Raw genomic sequence first — 22425 nt, forward strand, 5'->3', positions numbered from 1 at the left:
GTGGTGTTACAGTTCTGATGGGGATGCGGAAACAACGACCGAATGCATTACACGTTTGCTCTCTAGGAACTCCATGTAGAGTTTGAATTTCGGCTACTTTATCTGCTGGGTCACTCGTGTACTGACGGCTATCAGCCGTGATAAAGCTTATCCAGAATATATATCTGCGCAAAAGTGAACTACGCCTCCATCAACACAACTCGGTCTTTTGCTCCCCGTTTTTGCCAGATAGCCAATTTAAGGCAACAATTACGCTATGATTAATGTTCTGGAGCCTTTGCTCGAGGAATGGGTGGCCTAGATTACTTTAGGGCTAAGCGACTACAAAATGCCACAAAGGCACAAACTCCAGAACTGAGCTCTTAGCCATGAATCCCCAACACCAGCTGATTTTATTCAAAAAATTCGATCCATCCAACGAAATCATTATTATCGATCCGATGACTGGTAAAACCACTTCCTTTTGATATAAACAAAAGGGGGGACGAAAAAAAGAAAAGAAAACCAACACAGGGGTTCTCGGGAAGCAAAGCTCCCGAGAATCATAAGCCGAAAGGTCGGAACACCCGCTTGAGCTATTCAAATAAAAAGCTAAAGGCTTTTTGAAGCGGTGAAGTTCACCGTGCAAAGAATGGCATTCTGGCTTTGGGGTGATGATACTATTTACCCAAAAAATTTTCTCACAACAAGGTTTGACAGGCTATCGATAACTTCAGCTGGGGCCAGCTCAAATTTTTGCTGTCATCTAGACTCGGGAACCAATGAAATAATTTTTTCCAATTTTTAGGTTTGTAAGATGATTATCTGAAATCTGGTCCGCCACAGACGCATTACAGTTGCTTCCAAGAACGCCCAGAATCGGACCACAATACCATCAAGGTAACCTCGTAAAACTGGAGCTGGTTAAGAACGCTTTTTTATTCTGAAGTAGCATGCCATCGTGGAGGCTTCCCATGCTTTCCTGAACCAAGAATCTTAGTGAGCAGCAGGAAAATCCGGGATCTACAGATTACAGCAACGGTGATTTGCGCTGCTTGAAAGAATGGGACTCTCGGATTTAAAATGGCCACGGCGTAAATTTCGAGAGCTAGTCGATTGTATAGTTTCTTCTTGTTTACATGGAAAAAATACTTTTCAAGGCATAGCCAGGGCTAGACATGTAGAAACTGTCGCCAATGCACAGTTATGATCTGCGGGAATAAAGTAAGACTACACGGAGGCTGGTTAGAGTTATGAGCGATTCGTCAGACTAGGCAAAGCCACTTCAAGACGTTGGGTTCTACGCAACGCCGTGTTCGATGGAAAAGCATGGCGTTAAAAATATACTAGAACGGGACGCGGCTTCGGCTGGGAAAATTCCGAAAAAAAATCCGAGTTGGGGGGAATGGGAGGGCATTTAGAAGATATAAAATATGGCAGCTTTAAGAGGGCTGTATCAAGAAAGGAAAAGATGTCGTTAAAAAACATTGCTCTGCTGGAGCTACAGGCAAAGGCTCAAAAGGGTAGTAACTCCAGGGGGGATTAGGCAAAGTAGGATCAAACACCGAATGATCTGCTTGCATAGAGGGGGAGCTCGCTAACGTGCGTGTGGGCTTTGGCTAGGTTCCAAGCGGCTGTTTCAAGGTGTGGATGCAAGAAGGTTAATTTCAAAAGATAGCGGCTACCTGAATAAAGTACGGTGTCGAAGTCAAAACGCTATGGGGTTAAAGAGGGGGGGAAAAAAAGGCTGGGTGAGCCCAACTTAGCATATGCACCTGTACAGATGGTTGAGAGGCCTTTGAGAGACCAGTATGCCTCCTCTTTGCTATGCAACGCAAGGACCCTGTAGCCACCTGCATAGAAATAGGTAATCTTTGACGATTTTGCTATTGTGGATGGCAATTTCGAGAAAGTTGTTAGCACAGGGTTCTAATAAAATTAGGTAAAAGGGGTGCTGAGTTGGGGCGACTGAAAGATGATCGCCTCGGTAAATCTCGGTCACCGCAGGCACATAGCAGGAACAAGCGAGCAGGGCTCGCAACGGGAGACGCGAAAAAAAAAAAAAAAAAGGTAACCGCTTCAATGTCGAGAATGTCCAACGTAAGTGTAGGCAGCATGCTAGGAACGTTCTTTTGTCTGAAGGTTGACATACGCATTCATCATGTAGGAGTCAGGCATCTGCTTTTAGCGGCAGCGTGTGGCAATCGTAGTTGGACAATGCCTCAGCCACACCTATTGAGAAACAAGACCAAGATCTTGTAGGATTTTTTTTTTTTTTCCTTCCCCTTTCAGAGGCTAACGCTGGCACCCAACAGTGCAGGTACGAGATGCACCCGCCAGGACGGACCCCACGCCGTTGCGGAAAATACACCGAGCCAGGCACAACCCACATAGCAATAAAAGGTGTCGAAAAGGAAAGATAGAACAAAAGCCCCTGAGGTCAAAGAAAAGCTCGGGTGCAGATGTCAGTCGCATTCCGTAGTAAATTTTCCGGGAGGTGGGGGCACCTGGCGAACAAAAAGCGAAATCACGGTTGAGAGCCACAAAACAAGGCCTCGAAGATAAGCAATCCAGCTGCGGGGAGGACGGTAACAACGCAATTAAGCCAAGGTTGCAAAGTACAGACACAAAGAGGTTTTTTATTTTTTTCCAAAGGGGACATGAGATAGCCGTGGCGGTTACAAAACATGCTGCAGAAGTTTCCGACGAGAAAGACCTCTTTGGGCCTGAGGAAGTCCGGACTGCGTCCCCGCCTTGGCTTCGGGGGACATCACATGGGTCGGTGCAGCGGGCGTCTGCTGCAAAGTAAAGAGTGTGCACTGGAGGGGTTCTGCAAGGAGTAAAAATTTACAGCCTTTGCTTAGCAGGGCTATTCTAGACAGTGGTCTGGCAGGCGGTCCAGCTCAACAAACGGAAAACGGTTGCGGTAGCCTTGGCGGGTGGCACGACAGCGTACAGACAGCAGCTGCAGGGTACATGATACAGCAAGCAGCTATGAGTGCTGCTGTTGCACCTCGGATATGCAATGCACAGTGTCGCGCATGTTTATTTTGTTCACCTTCCGGATCCGTAACGGTCACTATAGTAGAATTTCTTCATATATCTACCTCATGCTGGAACTAGCAGATGGACCCTGCCTTGACTCACAAAAGAGGGTACACACGTCAACTCAAAAGATAAGCGGTACAATATACACCAAGGAAGCTTAACGGCCACACCATAGTCAATCCATCCTGGAGATTGTCACTGAAGCTCGTAAACCATCCTTCACATCACTTCCCCCAACGACGAAACCCTCCCAAGCTTATCGATAGGCTCTTGCTAACCTTCCTCCTCACAGAAGTGTTCCCAAGCTCCCCTAGCCCTATCTCATCCGTACTTCAATTGGGTCCCCTTATTATTCCATTTCCACTTTCCTCAGGGCACTCCTCGGAACTTCTTTTGAACTCCGAACCTGCTGACGACGCTTTAGTGCATCTGTTCTACCTGGCGTTGCCTTAGCTTTCCGTTGTTATTGGCAGCTTCATCTTGGAGAAGGCACTTTCTTTGACTCAAGTCGATTCTTCAATCCTCCGCATCCAAGCTGCGACTCTAATGATCCCCAAGTTTTAACTATAAACCACTCCAATTTCAAATCAATTACGGATGCGAAGAAAACCGCTGTCCGCTCGAACAAAAGTCAAGCGGTCTCGAACGAGATCGGGGTGCTTCACTTGTCGGGACCGTCATATGAAATGCGACGAGCAGCTACCCGTATGTCAAAACTGCCTTACTTCAAAAAGAAAATGCATCAGAGGTGTCCGTCTCAATTTTACGCTGTACACATTTTATAATCCCAAGGAACTGATTCCGGAGCCAACTGATCGGGATCACGATGACCAAAATCCAATAGACCTTTATTCGGCACCTCGTTATTTCGCTTTCCTAGATCAATCGGTTGCCGTCTCTTCCTACTACAAAAATGGAAAGGATAATTACCGCCCTTATTTGCATTTACATTCCCAAGATGACCTCATGGAGGCCTCCCGTCAGTTGAGTGTGGACTGCAACACTTCCAGAGCAGTAACCACCCTAGATCCTACTTACATATCTCCCATCATCCAGCAAATTCCACCTAATCCCGAACCCGCTCGACCTGACGATCCATTCCATAGTCATTTTCATCAGCCACAGCATCCTCTGCTGCTCCTGCGACCGCCAGAAGCGGCTTCATTTGGAGGTCCAACTCCTGCCCAAACCCATTTTGACATTACTCCACTGGCTCCAGAAGCATTTTTCCTATCCGAGCTTAATCCCACTGAACCAAGAGAAAACGTTATCCTTGAAAACTACGACATCACAAATTTACTTGCCAATCCAGAGCTTCAAGGTAGACCCAGTGAGTTCACTGCAGACCTCCCCGTCCAATCTAGCTTCTCCGATCTCGAGCAAAGACGATCATCTGTGGAACTCCTCAATGAATTGCCTGCTGAATCCTCCGTCGATGCTCAACAATTTACGGAGTTAATTCACCGCTTTCGGTACTACTGGCTTCTTGACATTTTCAACGAGATTGGCTGGTGGAAGGTCTTGATGCCAAACTACTGTGTTCGTCTAGCTCAGGCTGCCGAAGTCGAGGGAAAGACGCCACCCGGGTCTCAGTTTCTTCTCATTGACTGTTTACTTACCTGTTCTGAGGAGGCTACCCTTGAGCGAATTATTCAAGTAGCCCACAACCAGTACACAGAATGGGAGTTTTTCGAAACTCGAGAGGTGAACGGATCGACTTTTAGGGCCTTCGAAAGAGTTTTGCTAAGTGTCACACTCATTACATTAGCATTACTACTACACCTTACTTTGGATCAGGGGTTGGTATTGAACAAAACCTTCCAGCTCGTGTTGGCCAACCAGGGTAAGCTATTTCAAAAGCTCATGCTCCGCTTGTCGCAAGTACCTTCCGGTCGGTTGAAGAAATTCAAGCAATCTCCTTTAACCGTGGAGTGTATCAAGGCCATGACGATTTTGCGGTTCATGATAAAAAACAACATCCAGGCCAGAAATGCAGCTTTCAGTTACTCCCTTGCTCCCACCGACCCCGACTCCATCTCGCAAACCATCATTGATTATGAAACCACTCAAGCTGTTGACTGGAGCCATTTCTTCACGATTACGCTGTACGAAATGGAGCTTCTCAATAGTCGCTATGCCAACTTGGACCTCCCACAAATGGATCCATACACATTGCTGAATGCCACTGGTTTCGAATCCGACTCAAAGAAGTTGAGGAACCTGTTGTGGGAGCTCATCAAGCTAGACTATGTCACTGATAACCCGGGACTACAGGGGTACGTTTCTCTTGACGATCAGGGATTGCACTCGCTAAGGAACACAGACATCAACACAGGGAGACAACTGGCATTCCAACTCATAACTCCGAACGAACGGAGTCTAGCCATGAATTTTCTTTCAAAACACCTCGACAAAATCGAGCACGTCTCGAACCACGATACCAATGCCGCTTGCATCAATTTGCTACAAGCAATCGACGCATCATCGATGGAGAAAAAACTCAAAGCCCAGTGGCGCCGTCATTTTTCTTGGGTTTTTGAGTAATGAAAAACCACTTATGTAGATAACAATCTTGGGTCTGGGAATGGATCAGGATGGAAATCTTGAGGCCACCTGTCGACAGGTAAGTGCCTAGACCACACGAAGTATATGAGGACAAATAGACGAAAAAGAAGCGACAGGAGCGCCTGCAATCAGCAGGGCGACCACAAGACTACATCAGGAGAGGAGACTGGTTATAAGCAACTTTGCGCATGGGCTGGGTTACTACGGGAGTAGTTGCCTAGTTTACTGCTTTGGTGTACACGTCGGGTCAGGCCATCCACACCGACGACATAATTAGCTTTGCCTTATTCGCCGGGTGTGGTATACAATCAAAATAGCAGTCACGCAGATTTTCTCTTTATCAAGGGTTGATTTTATCTGCTTGGAGATAGTAGAATATGCTCTGGAGACAAAATTATAAAAACAGGGCAAACTGGGGAAAGACACCATTGTTTTGTGTAACCTCGAGTCTTTCCTGATTCGAGATTTCTCCTTTGTCCTGTTGTTGTGGTTGTCCGGGTTAATGTTTCCTCAGCCCAACATCCATATTTTTTTTTTTTCTTCAGCTTTTTTGAATCCTCGTATTTTGACCAACAATCCCATTTTGAAGCAGCCGCTACGACTTTCTAGCAGAAGAGCCCTTCGTGGGTACACAGTCTTGGCTGCCTAGTCTGATTTCCTAAATAATAGGTCCACGCCTATTGCTAACAAAAGACCCTGGGGGACAATGGAGAAGCCGGATTGTTTGAAAAATGTAACGACTTCCGATCCTCCTGCTATTAATTTTCTTGCTCAAAGCAATGTCGGGGAGCAGATGTAACCCCAAACAATTGACCCTATAGCCACCTATTTATTTAGCGTCGGCAGGCTTGTAAGACCCGGGGCCGATCATTCGCCGTGTGACGAGGATTGCCGACATTAACCAAGCTACGGCTGAATAAGAATCAGAAGCTTTGTGTCAGATCACTCTATTGTGAGAGCTCATCTAAAGCTAGATCAAAGGCACCGGTTTTCTTCGTTCGGGACAAAACAAGACTTTGGAAGGAGGTGTGAATCTTACCGGTCGAGGAGGCTCGAGTGCATGCCGCCTATTGTGCTTCCCCGGCCCTGGGGTCAAATTACCATTTAGAAATTGCAGGAGCAAAACTCGTCAACTGATGAAAGATTTTCCAGGTACCCGGGGCTGGTCTCTCGCATCTAGTAACCAGGCTTATGTGGCGTGAGATACCCCTTTCTGGACCGTTATGCCGAGAAAGCGCTTGCGACGGAGTCGAGATTGAGTAACATGCGAAAAAGGCACGCAGATCCTTTTGATGTGTATATTATATGAGGCTCTACATTAGCCCTTTTGTGCTCTTTCAGGGTCGAAGTGAAGAACAACCAGCATAAGCACCGTAATTCACTTCGAAAACGGTATGACAGCTCCTAACGCATAGGCTCTTTTGCTGCATACTCCCAAGCAGCGATCTCTTGGTGTCTGCGCGGCTTCTTGTTTTTTGGCGTAGAGACGGCATGGCACGCAGTGTCCAGCAGTTTATCCGCTGCACGATGTGGCTTTATGCATTTGGAGGCATGGCGCATCCCCAGAGAGGAGAACAATTGATGCAGTACACCATGACATGCATTGTACTGCAGATGTTCTCGCTTTGAGAATAAACCATGCGTTTGCAAGGTGCATCTTCTAACGGCGACGCAAGACACCAAACCACAAAATCAATTGTAACATGGACGGTTACATTTAGGAGTGGCTTCCCCTCTTTTCACTCCAAGACAGTTGCGTAGAATGGTTTGTCTCCACCATTTCCCCAATTTTCTTTGCCTTTTTGCCGTCACATAATTAAGTTCTTGCCCGCTTGTGACGTGAATAGCCCGTAAGCATTTGCCCCGCCCAAGCGGCTACGTAGTGTTCAAACTGTGAGATGACACAGGTCCAACAGAGCCTCACCTTCCTTATAGAATCAAGTGGCTCCAGTGTGCCACAAAATGCGATCAATCTTCGTCATATCTCACGCATAATTAAAGGCCCTATGCGTCGAGCGAGACCCGGAAGCGGCTAGACCTCGGTTCAGCAGGTTTGGATCTTTATGATTCACTAGAATCTGCCACAAAAGATATGGAAACAAAATAACTGAAGTGATTGTTTCCAGACCTGGTTTTTATGTTGTCTATCATTGGCTTCGATGTGTCCCGACGGAGCTAATGAGCCCGCCTCGGAAGGGGTATTAAACTATAATTTACTCATTAATAAACGGTGCAGAGTTTGTCTCTTCACTGTTTCTTTTTGAAACATGTACATGAATGCAAGGGTTCTGTGTTCCTTTAGAGTAATGATCATTGGTGCTACAAGCAAAAGCCAGCAGTCACATTCAAGATCGGCCAACTTGCTGGACGGCTCTTCAGTTGAGCGATTTTTGCTGTCCGTCTTGCTAATGCGCTTCGGTCAATCTCGAGATAGTTGCCGAAAGTTACCGAGACAAACAAATTAGGCGCTTTCAATGCCTAGAATGTAAGCATTTGGCACTTACTTTTACGAAAAACCGTTGACTTGCTGTAGTTTAATGTACGAGACCGCCTTAAAAGAAGCTGGGTGTGATAAATTTACGATCCTCAAACTCTTGAGGATTAACAATCATGGAATTAAGTCAGGCGTGACTAGAAAGCTGCGTTGGCTTCTGACTGGCTGGATTGGACAACTGTGATCCATGATCTTGTCTACTAAACAAGTCACAAAAGGACATGCTGTCATTGGTTTCATGCGTTACGTTCTCGCGTAAGGTTATAGCTGCATCAGAATAAAGCCGATACAGTTTATCACGATAAGCACTAGCCGCATGCCTTATTTAGGATTTTAGGCTCTGGATGCGTCAGAAGCATGTGTCGAGTTTTCACCTGTCCTGCTCCCAACAAAGTAGATATTGTGGGAACGCAGTGCGCTAGTATGTGACGATCAAGAGCCTAGGGCTGTCTTGTGCCATGTGCCATGTGGAACTCTTCGACGTTGCATTTTTAAGAATCGGGCCACCCCTGCTTTCCTCAGCACTAAAAAGTATACGTTTGATTGCAACCCAGATTATATTCATCGATTTTGTAATCAAAAGTAGTTTAACCAATCCCATATCTTTTTGCCTGTGACAACCCTTTTCGGCTGTTACAGCCTCTTTTAATAAAATTTAATTTTTGACAGCGTGCTATACTTTCGGTAAAGTGCAACGCTAATTTCATTTACAAGTAGAAATCCATAGCTTCAGTTAAGTCTTCTCTACGGTTCCCTTGGTTCGTTTTTATTTCTTAAGTAGAAAAAATCGAAAGCTTAGAAGACTAAATAACTAACTTGTAAGTCAAAACACAATTTTCATAATTTTTTATTTTTAATCTTTTCATATTATCGTGCTTTTTGTTTTTATAAATGTGCAGCGATTTCGCATCCAAATCACTTTCGATCAAAATTAATGCAAATAATCTATACACATGATGGAGGAAGAGTACTGAAATGCGAACCTCAAAATCAGGTGTTCAACCCATCAAAATTGAAGCATTTAATTTAATTCCTCACATTTTACCAAATTAATCGCTAGCTGTTCTTCAGCCCTAGTTGCAGAAGGGGCATCGAGGCACGTGCGATCACTCACGTGTTTTTCGGACCACCACCACAGTGGATGAGAAAAATTTTTCTTCATTATAATACCATCTCCATACAAAATGTCCCAGGGTACCCTCTACGCTGACGAGAAGATTCGTGGTGTTCTTCCAAAGGCCATCATTAAGGCTTACAACCTTGACGTCAAGGTTGCTGCTCCAGATGCTGCTTTCGAGAAGACCTTCCCTCTCAAGAAGATCCCAGCTTTCGTTGGTCCAAAGGGCCTCAAGTTGACTGAGATCATTGCTGTTTCCCTTTACCGTATGTTCAATTCGTCTTATTTTTTAACATGATGAGAAATTTTCATTATTTAACAGTTATCCCTGTCTTAAAACACAATGTCGAGGATTTACTACACTCTGATACCATGCTTCAATTGAGTCTGTACTAACATTCAAGTCCTCAACATTGCCGACCCAGAGACCAAGTTGTTGGGTAAGAACGCTACTCAGTACGCTGAGATCTTGAGATGGTTGTCTTTGTCCAACTCCGAGATCCTTCCAACCATTGCCGGTGCTTTCGGCCCAATCATTGGTAGAGTTCCATACAACAAGAAGCAGGTTGACGAGGCCAACGCCTACCTTGAGAAGGTCAACGCTGTTGTTGAGGCTAGATTGGCTGAGTTCACCTACTTGGTTGGCGAGAGAATCACTTTGGCCGACTACTTCGTTGCTGCTCAGTACGTCAGAGGTTTCAACTACTTGTTCGGTGCTCAGTGGAGAAAGCAGCACCCAGCCATCACCAGATGGTTCAAGACCATCATTGCCCAGCCATTCTTGAAGGATGTTCTTGGCGATGTTGAGTTCATCGAGAAGCCAGTCGAGTACACTCCTCCAAAGAAGGAGAAGAAGGCTGCTGCTGCTCCAGCTGCCAAGAAGGAGAAGCCAGCTGCCGCTCCAGCCGAGCCAGCTCAGCAGGCTCCTAAGCCAAAGCACCCATTGGAGGCTTTGGGCAAGCCAGCTTTCGCCGTTGACGAGTGGAAGAGATTCTACTCCAACGAGGAGACCAGAGAGACTGCCATCCCATTCTTCTGGGACAAGGTCTACAACCCTGAGGAGTGGTCCTTGTGGAAGGTCGACTACAAGTACAACGACGAGTTGACCTTGACCTTCATGTCCAACAACTTGGTTGGTGGTTTCTTCGCCAGATTGTCCGCTTCCACCAAGTACATGTTCGGTTGCATGGTTGTGTACGGTGAGAACAACGACAACGGTATCACCGGTTTCTTCTTGGTCAGAGGCCAGGAGCACGAGCCAGCTTTCGATGTCGCTCCAGACTGGGAGTCTTACTCTTTCACCAAGTTGGACGGTTCCAACGAGGAGGACAAGAAGTTCGTCAACAACATGTTGGCCTGGGACGAGCCAGTTGACGTTAACGGCACCAAGAGAGAGATTGCCGACGGTAAGGTTTTCAAATAAGCTATTTGTAATAAATATTTCTCTGTTGTTCACCCAGTAGTTGAAACCCTAATATTAGCAGCACCCTGTTGATGTAAGTGAATGTACAGAGCTCTCGCGAAGTATGCCGAAAAACAAAATAAAAATCTCAGACCCACAAGCCTCTCAATTCAGGATTTAAACGGCATGCTGTTTTCCAGAAACCAAGTCATCCGCAATATACGAAGGAAGCCGTTGATATTGGTCGGGCTCGTCTCGCTCGTTGCTCTTGTTTACTTGGCGTTCGTTGGAACCACGCTGGCGGCAGGACAGAGATCAACCAAGAAGTACTCTTACAGCAAAAAGGGCGGCCTGTGGCTCGGGAGCAAAAACAAAGATCTGGTCATTTTGCATAACCTACCAGACAACCACATTCTGCACTATGACTTGAACAAATTGGCTGCCACAGCTGATGTATTGGGCAACGAAGGAGAAGTGTTGATTTTGACCCCTATGACGAAGTTTTTGCCTGAGTACTGGGCTAACTTGAACAAGCTCAGTTATGACCACAGCATGATCTCGCTAGGATTCATTTTCCCAAGGAATGCCGAAGGTGACCAGGCACTCAAACTGTTGGAACAGGCAGTTAAGGAAACTCAGGCAACTAAAGGTAGATTTAAGAAAATCACCATGTTGAGACAAGACACGGATGCATTGGATCTGCAGCTTGAAAAGGAGCGTCATGCTTTGAAGGTGCAAAAAGAGCGTCGTGCCATGATGGCCGTTGCCAGAAACTCGTTGCTATTTACCACCATATCACCAAAGACTTCATGGGTGCTCTGGTTGGACGCCGACATTGTCGAGACACCACCAACCTTGCTTCACGACATGATGGCCCACAAGAAACCCGTCTTATCCGCCAATGTTTACCAGCGTTACCTTGATGAGAACGGAGCGCCCGCTATCAGACCGTACGACTTCAATAACTGGATCGAGTCTGAGGATGGGTTGAAGATTGCCGAGGGCATGAATGATGACGAGATCATCGTTGAGGGCTACCACGAGTTGGCCACTTACAGACCTTTGATGGCGCATCACTACGACGACAAGGGCGACAAGAATGCTGAGATGCCATTAGATGGAGTTGGAGGAGGCGCCGTGTTGGTAAACGCCGATGTCCACAGAGACGGTGCCATGTTCCCACCTTTCCCATTCTACCACTTGATTGAAACCGAGGGTTTTGCCAAGATGGCCAAGCGTTTGGGCTATGAAGTGGTTGGTTTGCCAAACTATTTGGTCTACCACTACAACGAATAGAGTGGTGGGTAACTATATATTAATCATTCATTGGATTGAACGTAGGTGCAATTTGCATTGACATTTAGGGCAGAAGTCATTGTTGCAACGGGCTTTTATTATAACTCAACTAGATTGTGAGTCTCTGCCTTTTCAACACCGCCTCGCAATTGAACGACTTTAATTGCTAATAACGGGATGGTTCAGGATTTGTACTGCTTCGCTTTAGTCTCCACGAGGTCTCAGATCAGAGACCTGTCTTAATTTCGCAGCCATTACTGCGTATCTCAGTAGCCCACCAACATCGTCTACAGCCCACATGGGATATCAAAGTAAACTTTTTATTTTTTGTAAAGACCCATATATCGAAGATCCCCCCCACTTCAATCAATTTTTTTTAATTTTTAGGAAACTTTATTGATCTCCCATAGTGTCCATGGTCCTGTGCGGGCGCGATAAAAAAAAAAAAAAAGTTGAGATGAGGTCCTTCTTTTTTCTAGCTCATCTCAGCTTCTACCACCTACAACCAACACTGAAATAATGCAGTTGTCGTGGAAGGACATTCCAACCGTGCCTACGGCCAACGACATGTTGGATATCGTGCTCAATAGAACCCAGAGAAAAACACCCACCGTGGTGAGACCTGGGTTCAAGATCTCCCGTATCAGGGCCTTCTACATGAGAAAGGTGAAGTTCACCGCTGAGGGATTCTCTGAGAAGTTCACGGATATGTTGGCTGGTTTCCCAAACATTAATGATGTTCATCCTTTCCACAGAGATTTGATGGACACTTTGTACGAGAAGAACCATTACAAGGTGTCCTTGGCTGCCGTGTCCAAGGCTAAGACCTTGATCGAGCAAGTCTCTAGAGATTACAACCGTCTTTTGAAGTTCGGCCAGTCGTTGTACCAATGTAAGCAGTTGAAGAGAGCTGCTTTGGGTAGAATGGCCACCATCACCAAAAAGTTGAAGGACCCATTGCAATATTTGGAGCAGGTCAGACAGCATTTGGGTCGTTTGCCCTCTATCGACCCCAACACCAGAACCCTTTTGATCTGTGGTTACCCTAATGTTGGTAAGTCTTCTTTTTTGAAGTGCATCACCAAGGCTGATGTCGAGGTCCAGCCTTACGCCTTTACCACCAAATCCTTGTACGTTGGTCACTTCGACTACAAGTACTTGCGTTTCCAGGCCATCGATACTCCTGGTATCTTGGACCGTCCAACGGAAGAAATGAACAATATCGAAATGCAGTCCATCTATGCCATTGCCCATTTGAGATCTTGTGTCTTGTACTTCATGGATTTGTCCGAGCAGTGTGGTTTCTCAATTGAAGCCCAAACCAAATTGTTCCACTCCATCAAGCCCTTGTTTGCTAACAAGTCTGTGATGGTGGTGATGAACAAGAGTGATATCATCAGACAAGAGGACTTGCCAGTTGAGCAGCAGGAGCTCTTGAAGTCGATCGCCGACAGCCCTGGTGTGGACATCATGAACACCTCGTGTTACGCCGAAGAAAATGTGATGCAAGTGAGAAACCAGGCTTGTGAGAAGTTGTTGACTGCTAGAATCGAGCAAAAGTTGAAGGGCTCTGCTCGTGTGAACAATGTCTTGAACAAGATTCATGTGGCTAGACCACAGTTGCGTGATGAGGAGGAGAGACCCGCTTTCATTCCTGAAGGCGTACAGCACTTGACGAAATACGACAGTGATGATCCAAACAGAAGAACTTTGGCTAAGGACGTCGAGGCCGACAATGGTGGTGCCGGTGTCTACAATGTCAACCTCAAGGACTTCTACTTGTTGGATGACGATGAGTGGAAGGCCGACACCATGCCTGAAGTGTTGGACGGTAAGAACGTCTACGACTTCTTGGACCCAGATATTGCTGCCAAGTTGCAGGCTTTGGAGGAGGAAGAGGAGAGACTAGATGCAGAAGGCTTCTACGACTCCGATTCTGAAATCGAGGACGAGGAGACTGTCGACATCCGTGACAAGGCCGAATGGATCAGAAATAAGCATAAGGTGATGATCAAGGAGGCACGTACGAAGAAGGCTTTGAAGAACAAGTCGATGATGCCAAGAGAACACATCAAGAAGACTTACGGCGAGATGGAGGAGCACATGGCCTCTTTGGGTCATGACACACGCTCTTTGAAGCAGAGAGTCAAAAACAAGAAGACCATCAGTGGTGTGGACATCTTGAAGGCCAACCAGGGCCTCACGAAGCAAAAGAAGAAGGTGCAGAAGAAACAGGCGCCAGCTAACCAGAACGATAGATTGAGTGCCGGTGTTGCTGACGGAGCTTTGCGTTCGCAGGCCGAGAGAGTCGCCAAGTTGCAGAGAAGAGAGAGAAACCGCCAGGCAAGATTGGGAGAGGCCGACAGACACACTGTTGCCTCGATGCCCAAGCACTTGTTCTCGGGAAAGAGAGGCTTTTCTGCGGACCGTCGTTAAGGCTTATTTTGGGGTGGGTGTTCAAGTGTACAATAGAGATTCACATTCTAATAGCATTACATATATGTTGGAATAATGGCGTAGTTTGACAGGAAGGTGCATCGGGGTGTGCGGGGCAAAATGCACCCATATGCGATTTAAAGGCGGAGCAAAGTGCTAAATATTAAGCGATCCTAGCTGTGTGTATACTAAAACGGGCTAGAGGAAGCAACAAGGTTACAAACAAATCGGCATTAAGCTTACAGAAAACAGTTATCTATAAAATGATACAAAATTATCACATTCACGCCTCATGTACCTCGCGCCTCATCTTATCTAGATCCCCTGGTTTCCATGGATAAGCGGTCTGGAGCCTTATCTTTAGTAAAACACCCGTGCACCAAGAGCGCATCCACCACACCTGGCGACGTCTTTCATCGGATGTAATGTGTGGGAGCGTTGTGCCTCACTTTTTGCATGCAGGAGCCGCACACTGACACTTTCTTATCAGGGCGTTATCCTTCTTTAACCTGTGATTCATACCCACCGACTAGTATCTTGCGACCACTTCTTGACTGATCCATAACCTCGAATTTGCCTAATTTTCAAAGTTTTGAGAATCAGCCTTCTCGTATAAGCACCAAGGACCTGTCACCTGTTGCCTACCAAATTTGCAGCCCTAATTAATCAGTTTCCTTATCTTCTCGCCAGCCATGCCTGGCCCGGACATACACTATTTGACTGTCAACCACGACAAATTTATACCCTTCCAAGAAGGCCATGAAAAAGGGTCTTCTCGGAATTCAAAGCAACTGCTGGGCTCCATGAGCCAGCCACGATCAAAACCGGGACATCCGTTGGATCTTGGTTCACTCCTGGACCAGTTGCCCCCCAATACTGGACCAGCCGGTACTGTTTCCATCAACGGGAGTCTGGGCTCAGGGTCGAACGCCAACAAAAACCTTAGTCATGTTCCATGTAAGTTTTTTCGGCAAGGAAATTGCCAGGCAGGCAACTCGTGCCCCTTTAGCCACAATTTAGACGGTTCACTCGCTGCAGATAAATTACCTTGCAAATACTTCCAAAAAGGTAACTGCAAGTTCGGCTTGAAGTGTGCTTTGGCCCATTTCTTGCCTGACGGAACTAGGGTGAACTCAAAGTCCTTGAACGCACATCGTCGCCATGACAGAAACAACAACTACTCAAACGCTCAAAATGACCACAGTTCTGGCTCAGATGCAAACAATTATGACCACTCAACTAGTCTGCATCAATCCCACAAGGGGCGGGCTTCTTCCGGTACCGGTGCTGGCGCTGGTTCAGGGGGAAACCGAAACAGTCACCTGAATGGTTCTTCTAGATCTTTCGTGACACTGCCAACAGAGAGACCACAAGGCAGACCCAGAACTGAGCACCTCGATTTCAACAGCAATTTTGATGCAAATGGCGACGTATCGCTGTCATATTTAATCGAGCCTGTTGACACCAGGAAACGATCATTCGGAGAAGACATCACCCTCGCAAATCCAAGTTTACGCAACTCTTTGCTGAATTCCTCATTGCTGACACATCACCTGGTCTCTCAAAATGGCAGATCAAAGCCATTTAGCTGGACCAGCCCAGTGGCAAACTATCAATCACTTCACGACTGGCTGGTTGCTGGTAGCGCCCCTACAAACTTGGTTTCTACCGGCACTCAGAACGGTCTTAATTCAGCATTACGGTCTCTTTCCTCAACTTCTCCCACCAATTTGGTATCACTGCCAAACTCTATTGATTTCTCATCCAACTTGTTTAGCAGCACTCGCACAGAGCTGCCTAACGATAACTTTGGCTTCTCTTCCAGGCTTGGCCTGATGAGTAAGCCTAACAGTGCCTTTTTGACATCTCCATCGCACTATCACATTAGGCCTCACGATGAACTGGCAATCCTGGATGGTTCAAGAGAGGAGGATGCCATAGAAGATGACGAGAACGCCTTCTTTGAAGATTATGTACCTGCGTCGCTTGGTAACTTGATTTTGACTCCACAGGAGCTCCAGAGAAGAGACTCGAGGTCTCAGTCTGGCACGTTATGGGTAAGACCAAATATTGAGAGGTCACCTTCGGAAAGTAAAAGAGGCTACGGGGCCGGCAATGACAATGATGTGTTCTTGATGGATTAGCCCCGATACTTAAATGGACTTGGGAAATTGGCGCTCGGGAGCGGCATAAAAGTACGGAATGGTAAAAGATTAGATTTGGACTTACACTAGAGAGATTTTTATAACTTTTGATTAACCCAATGCTTTATATATACAGATAGAAATTGTTATCTACACGAAGTTTAGGCGCTCTTCAAGGCCTTGGGAGGTTCACGGTAGAGATCAGCAGCCCGGTTTTGGAAAGCGGTGGCTTGCTCGAGATCCTCGGGGTTGAACTCTGGTTGAACCTTCCTGATATGGTCACTCTCAAAGATTGAGCCGACTAAAAGCTGCTCCTCAGAAAATGGATCGATGGTAGAGACCAAGTAGTCTGTGACAAGTCTTTCGGTCGTCTGGACCTCACCTTCCGATGTTTCCACAGTCATCTGCTGTTTAGTCTTTACTTTTGTGACGAGCTGAATGAAGACGGTGATGTCGTCATGGTTTGGGAGGGGGTTGAAAGAAACAACCTTTGGATTCTCAACAACTTTGACAAGCTTCCATGTGAGCTTAGCGCCAGATGGAAAAGACAGAGCTCTGCTGCACAAGGCATCCACCACATGTTTACCAGCAACGTCTGCGAGCTGCTCATGAATATACTTATGTCTGAGATCCTTTCTGGCGGAGCAAGCCTTGGCAAAGACCTTGTTAGTTTTCACGTAGTTCTCGATGGTGCGTTCCTTCCAATCGTCAAAGTGCAATTTGAGATTCGTGTCTTTCTTGTAACGGACAACACCAATAGTGTTGAAGGCAAATGCCGTCAATCTTCTGACGACAAGCCTAGGCCATGAGGTGATAGGACAGTCCAAGAATCTTGGAGGAACGTAGTAGTCAGCCAAACAGCCAAACACATTCAATGGCATTTTGGTAATGTCTGGGTTCTTGGCATATGATCTAGTGGCCACAGCTGACTTCAAGCTTGTTCTAGCTAAGAGAGAGACGGCAGGCTGTAGCCTGACTCCCGTAATGCTTCTAACACCCAACATGCTGATGTATAGTAAGGTGGATCTAATTGAAAATTTGAGCAGTGTCTACAGGATGCAGGGTAGGAGGAGAGAAGCGTGGGTTAAGACCCACCATAACACCGATTTTAATGAATTGATATTTCATACTAGAAATGAGTGTTTTGTTTTGCCATATAGTTTGTGATTGAACACTGCTGTATTGCAATTTTGGGGTTTTTGAGGTACTTCATGACCTTGTCTCACTTGATTATGGAAGCCCACTCATTCCAGGAAGCTTAAAAGACTTGAAATACTGAGCTTTACACATATTCCTCAAGCTTCTTGATCTTTGTTACACGGATTATACAAAAATCGTTTTCATGAAGATAAGCCTAGGTAAAACTCTGATACATACAACTTTTCGCAGCCAGTCGACCATTAAGCATCCCATCTTTGTGAAAGATTCTGGGTGGCGGAAAAAAGACTTTAAATTTTATTACATAAATGAATGACCAGCTATATCGCTTTTAGCCCTTATTGGGCTCAAACTCTGAGTCATTGTAATTAGCGAATCACAGCTTTCATATTGCTAAGAGCCCACCAATTGCACACACAAAGTACCGAATAAAATACGACCGGTGCCAGAACATTATAATTGAAAAGTGAACGTGAACTTTCCTCACAATTTTATAACTATATATTGTTCCCAGTCAATTGTAACTAGGATTCATTCTACTAGCACCCGTGCACCAGACGGCGATGAGGCCTCAGATCTTTCCAGCTCCACAAGTTAATCCAGATCTCATAAACATAATGCCCTCCGCATTGCAGAAGGGTCGAAAGTTGGCTCCAGAAAAGGAGCGTTTCATTCAGTGCTGCGCTGATATTTCCTTGGAGCTTGTGGCTTCTCTCAAGACAAACAAAGACGTCAATCTCAATGGTCTCATCACCAGGTATGCGAAGAAGCACAAGTTGAAGCACCAGCCACGACTTACCGACATCATCTCATCGATTCCTGACCAGCATAAGAAGTACTTAATACCTAAGCTCAAGGCCAAGCCCGTGAGAACAGCATCTGGAATCGCTGTTGTTGCGGTGATGTGTAAACCACACAGATGCCCTCATATCGCCTACACTGGTAACATTTGTGTCTACTGCCCTGGTGGACCGGACTCAGATTTCGAATATTCAACACAATCTTACACAGGTTATGAACCAACCTCCATGAGAGCGATTCGTGCTCGTTACGACCCTTACGAACAAGCCAGAGGAAGAATTGAACAACTTAGGCTGTTGGGTCACTCCATCGACAAGGTGGAGTACATCATCATGGGTGGTACTTTCATGTCTTTGCCCCAAGATTACAGAGAGGGTTTCATTACCCAGTTGCATAACGCCCTTTCCGGCTATAATGGTAAGAACATCGATGAGGCCATCCGCTTCTCTCAGCAGTCACAGACTAAGTGTGTCGGTATCACAATTGAAACCAGACCTGACTACTGTACTGAAACGCATCTTAGTGATATGTTGAAGTACGGCTGCACGAGATTGGAGGTGGGTGTCCAGTCGGTATACGAAGATGTGGCTAGAGACACTAACAGAGGTCACACAGTGAAGGCCGTGTGTGAAACATTTTGCATTGCTAAGGATGCCGGATACAAGGTTGTCAGTCATATGATGCCAGATTTGCCAAATGTTGGCATGGAGCGTGATCTTGACCAATTTATCGAGTACTTCGAGAACCCAGCATTCAGAACCGACGGTCTCAAGATCTATCCAACATTGGTCATCAGAGGCACCGGTCTTTATGAGCTTTGGAAGAAGGGTCTCTATAAATCGTATAACGCCAATGCGCTTATTGATTTAGTTGCCAGAATCTTGGCTCTCGTGCCTCCTTGGACCCGTATCTATCGTGTCCAGCGTGATATCCCCATGCCATTGGTTTCCTCCGGTGTGGAAAACGGTAACCTTCGTGAATTGGCCTTGGCCAGAATGAAGGACTTCGGCACATCGTGCAGAGACGTTCGTACAAGAGAAGTGGGTATCCAAGAAGTGCATCACAAGGTTCTGCCTGACCAGGTCGAACTTTTGAGAAGAGATTATACTGCCAACGGCGGTTGGGAGACTTTCTTGTCTTATGAGGACCCCAAGCAGGATATCCTTATTGGCTTGTTGCGTTTAAGAAAAGCCACCGAGAAATACACTTACAGGGAGGAGTTCAAGAACCAGCCAACATCGATTGTGCGTGAGTTGCATGTTTACGGCTCTGTTGTCCCATTGCATTCCAAGGATCCTAGAAAGTTCCAGCATCAAGGTTTCGGTACTTTGTTGATGGAGGAGGCCGAGCGTATTGCTAGGGAGGAGCATGGATCAGAGAAGATTAGTGTTATTTCAGGTGTGGGTGTCAGGAACTACTACGCCAAATTGGGATACGAGGTGGACGGACCTTACATGTCCAAGATGCTTGTATAAATAGCTATTATTTTGGGGGTACAATATACAGATTTTAATTATATACATTTATTCACCGTTCCTAAGAGCTTCAACCAAGTAGCAGGTAATTAGGTTAATTGAAGCCTATATAATACAAACCTGAATGCAATAGAGTACAAATGATGCAAAATGAAATGTCATAATCAATGACGGAAGAAGAAACGGTTTCCCTGTTGTTGCGGGTCAAGCTCGTGAGCCCAGCCTGGAATGTCCTCTCCAGAACCACCCACTGGGCGTTCTAACACGACATTCTCTAAACCGAGGGCATCGCTCAACCATGGGTGATTCACCATACCACCAGCATCAGCCCTTTTCTCAGGCTGTAAAGTCAACATGGGCAGCAAAAAGTCTGCGATGTCAATTGCATCACTAACTGGGAACTTGTATTTCTCAATGAGGACATCTTTAAGGCCCCAAGGCTTCAATTTAGAAATCCTGAGAAGCTCACCACGAGCGCTGAAGAAATCTCTGGCATAGTAACTCTCGTTGAGCATGGGCCGTGGGAAGTGCCCAATTAATTCAATGATCTGAGCAATGTGGTCGTCATCTTTACTGTAGGATTTACCCGATCTTGGATCGAACAAATAGTCGCCCGTGAGAAGTTCAAACATCAAACATGCAAAGGACCAAAGATCAGCAGAAGCCCCCCAATGGTATCCGAGCAATACCTCTGGGGATCTATATTGTCTTGTCTGAATCTCGTCCGTGAAATGATGGTGGACCCAGCAGGAGTTTCCTAAATCAGCAATCTTCACCGAGATTAACTCATCTTCATTGATAATCAAAGACGAATTGTTCACAAATGACTCATCTCCGTTGTCCCTATTCTGGCCAGGAAACGTGCCAGACGAATTCAGGATATACATTGACGAAAGCGAATTGTTTAAGCTTTTTTCCATTTGTTCCGAAACTTCTGCGTCCGAAGTATTGGTGAATGAGCCATGGCTCACGACTTGTTGAATGGGCGTGTTGTTGGAGGAGTTGGCAAGGTTATGCATGTTTGTGAATGACTTGTTAAAGGAGCGGAGTGGGGATGGTAAAGGCTGAGAACCTGTGATGAGAGTTTGACGGCGGGAGCGTCTTCCATTCCTGCCGAGCAGAGGAGAAGACATATCCACCGAAGATTTGACTTTCTCGCCAATTTGAGCATGCTTGATTTGTGGAGTGTTTTGAGTTGATGTGGATGGGGTGGAGTTTGAATGAGAGGCAGCACCCGAGGTCGATTTAGTGCGCAGAAGCTTTCTTTGGAGCTTAGCATGCTGTTCTTCTTGTTCAACCATACGAACAATTTGCTCGACGTCACCAATCTCAATCAAGACGTTCTCGGGCTTAATATCAGTGTGAATGACACCACAGCGGCGGTGAAGAAAATCCAATGCAGATAATAACTGCTTGGCAATTTGCTTCACGAAAACCACAGGGATTCCCTTATGTTTGTAACGGCGAATAAGGCCTAAAAGGTTTTCACCAAGGACCTCAAAAACCATGCAAACGTGAACTCCGTTGGGGCCCTCATGCGAAAAGGTGTCAAGAAGCTGGATAACATGTTCATGGCCTGGATGGTGAGTATCGGAAGTGGTGACCTTATCCAACAACTTGATCTCATCCACAGCAGTGTCTGTGTACTGTTTGGCAGAGCGGACGATCTTCATAGCAACGTGACATTGCTTATCATTGTCTCGTGCGAGCCAAACGGTAGAGAAGTGTCCCCATCCGAGTTTTCTCACCAATGTGTACTTTTTGTTTTTGTAGGTCTCGCCTATGTGACATGTGTGGTAGCCGCCGGGCACGTAATCCTTGAGATCCTCCTCGTTATCAGGATTCACTGTATTCGTTTCATCTTCGCTCTCGCTTTCTTCTTCCTCTGGTTCCTCTTCAAGGTCATCCTTACTCTTCTTACTCTTTAAGGATGTCGTCTCTTTCTCTCCGCATTCCAGTTCACGCCTGATCAAGTTATTAAGTTGTTCTTCACTTTGTTCCTCAAAGTTCGTGGTTATAGGGGTTAATTCCGGGCGAAACAGTCTGATCAGCGGTAGAGAGGTGGCCAAATTGCCTGATCCATTGAAGCCGGGCAAGAGATTGAAAGACGACAGGATGCTGCTGGACTCGCGAGGTTCAACACATTCTGCTAGGCTGTCTAAGACCGTATCCTGGCTTTTCAACAGCGCAGTATCATGGCTTTGGGCTTTGGTCCTGGCTTTCTTCTGCGCCGCTTGATTCTCCGTGTCTGCCTTTTGGATGGCCAAAGACAAGTTTGACTTGTGTTTAGGCATCAGATGCACGTGTTTCTGCTAGTGCTGAGACGTGCTTTGCCTGATACGGATTTTGTTTTTGGTGACCTTCTGGATTAGCCGTTAAATAACAATAGAAGTTGTTGTAGAAAGCGTGAGAAAATCACCTCAAAGCGAGGTACCGTTTGAGGCCCGACATGGTCACGTGCCCTGGGTCTCGGTGACTTAAGCTGGGGTTTCAGATGGTCAATTTTACAT

The 22425-nt window shown here is 46.1% G+C and overlaps 7 protein-coding genes across 7 annotated transcripts; 5 read left to right on the forward strand and 2 right to left on the reverse strand.

Annotated features, from left to right (window-relative positions):
• Nucleotides 1–3708: 3708 nt before the first annotated feature.
• On the forward strand, nucleotides 3709–5571 carry AHR1 (Zn(II)2Cys6 transcription factor AHR1; the record flags this gene model as incomplete). The annotated part of the gene is made up of 1 exon (XM_024856412.1): nucleotides 3709–5571. One exon carries the CDS (start codon nucleotides 3709–3711, stop codon nucleotides 5569–5571), a length of 1863 nt encoding a protein of 620 aa, XP_024716011.1.
• Nucleotides 5572–9270: 3699 nt separating this feature from the next.
• On the forward strand, nucleotides 9271–10626 carry CAM1 (translation elongation factor EF1B gamma; the record flags this gene model as incomplete). The annotated part of the gene is made up of 2 exons (XM_024856413.1): nucleotides 9271–9469; nucleotides 9590–10626. 2 exons carry the CDS (start codon nucleotides 9271–9273, stop codon nucleotides 10624–10626), a joined length of 1236 nt encoding a protein of 411 aa, XP_024716012.1.
• Nucleotides 10627–10791: 165 nt separating this feature from the next.
• On the forward strand, nucleotides 10792–11901 carry MNN9 (mannosyltransferase complex subunit; the record flags this gene model as incomplete). The annotated part of the gene is made up of 1 exon (XM_024856414.1): nucleotides 10792–11901. The coding sequence occupies one exon, from the start codon at nucleotides 10792–10794 to the stop codon at nucleotides 11899–11901; it is 1110 nt and encodes a 369-aa protein (XP_024716013.1).
• A 519-nt stretch (nucleotides 11902–12420) lies between these two features.
• NOG1 (putative GTPase) lies at nucleotides 12421–16481 on the forward strand (the record flags this gene model as incomplete). The annotated part of the gene is made up of 2 exons (XM_024856415.1): nucleotides 12421–14332; nucleotides 15406–16481. The coding sequence occupies 2 exons, from the start codon at nucleotides 12421–12423 to the stop codon at nucleotides 16479–16481; spliced, it is 2988 nt and encodes a 995-aa protein (XP_024716014.1).
• Nucleotides 16482–16642: 161 nt separating this feature from the next.
• C7M61_000997 (uncharacterized protein) lies at nucleotides 16643–17485 on the reverse strand (the record flags this gene model as incomplete). The annotated part of the gene is made up of 1 exon (XM_024856416.1): nucleotides 16643–17485. The coding sequence occupies one exon, from the start codon at nucleotides 17483–17485 to the stop codon at nucleotides 16643–16645; it is 843 nt and encodes a 280-aa protein (XP_024716015.1).
• Nucleotides 17486–18256: 771 nt separating this feature from the next.
• On the forward strand, nucleotides 18257–19915 carry ELP3 (Elongator subunit; the record flags this gene model as incomplete). Its single annotated transcript, XM_024856417.1, has 1 exon — nucleotides 18257–19915. One exon carries the CDS (start codon nucleotides 18257–18259, stop codon nucleotides 19913–19915), a length of 1659 nt encoding a protein of 552 aa, XP_024716016.1.
• A 164-nt stretch (nucleotides 19916–20079) lies between these two features.
• C7M61_000999 (serine/threonine protein kinase) lies at nucleotides 20080–22209 on the reverse strand (the record flags this gene model as incomplete). Its single annotated transcript, XM_024856418.1, has 1 exon — nucleotides 20080–22209. The coding sequence occupies one exon, from the start codon at nucleotides 22207–22209 to the stop codon at nucleotides 20080–20082; it is 2130 nt and encodes a 709-aa protein (XP_024716017.1).
• Nucleotides 22210–22425: the final 216 nt, after the last annotated feature.

The sequence above is a fragment of the Candidozyma pseudohaemuli genome, assembly GCF_003013735.1.
Source record: "Candidozyma pseudohaemuli strain B12108 chromosome Unknown scaffold00001, whole genome shotgun sequence".
NCBI lineage: Eukaryota > Fungi > Ascomycota > Pichiomycetes > Serinales > Metschnikowiaceae > Candidozyma > Candidozyma pseudohaemuli.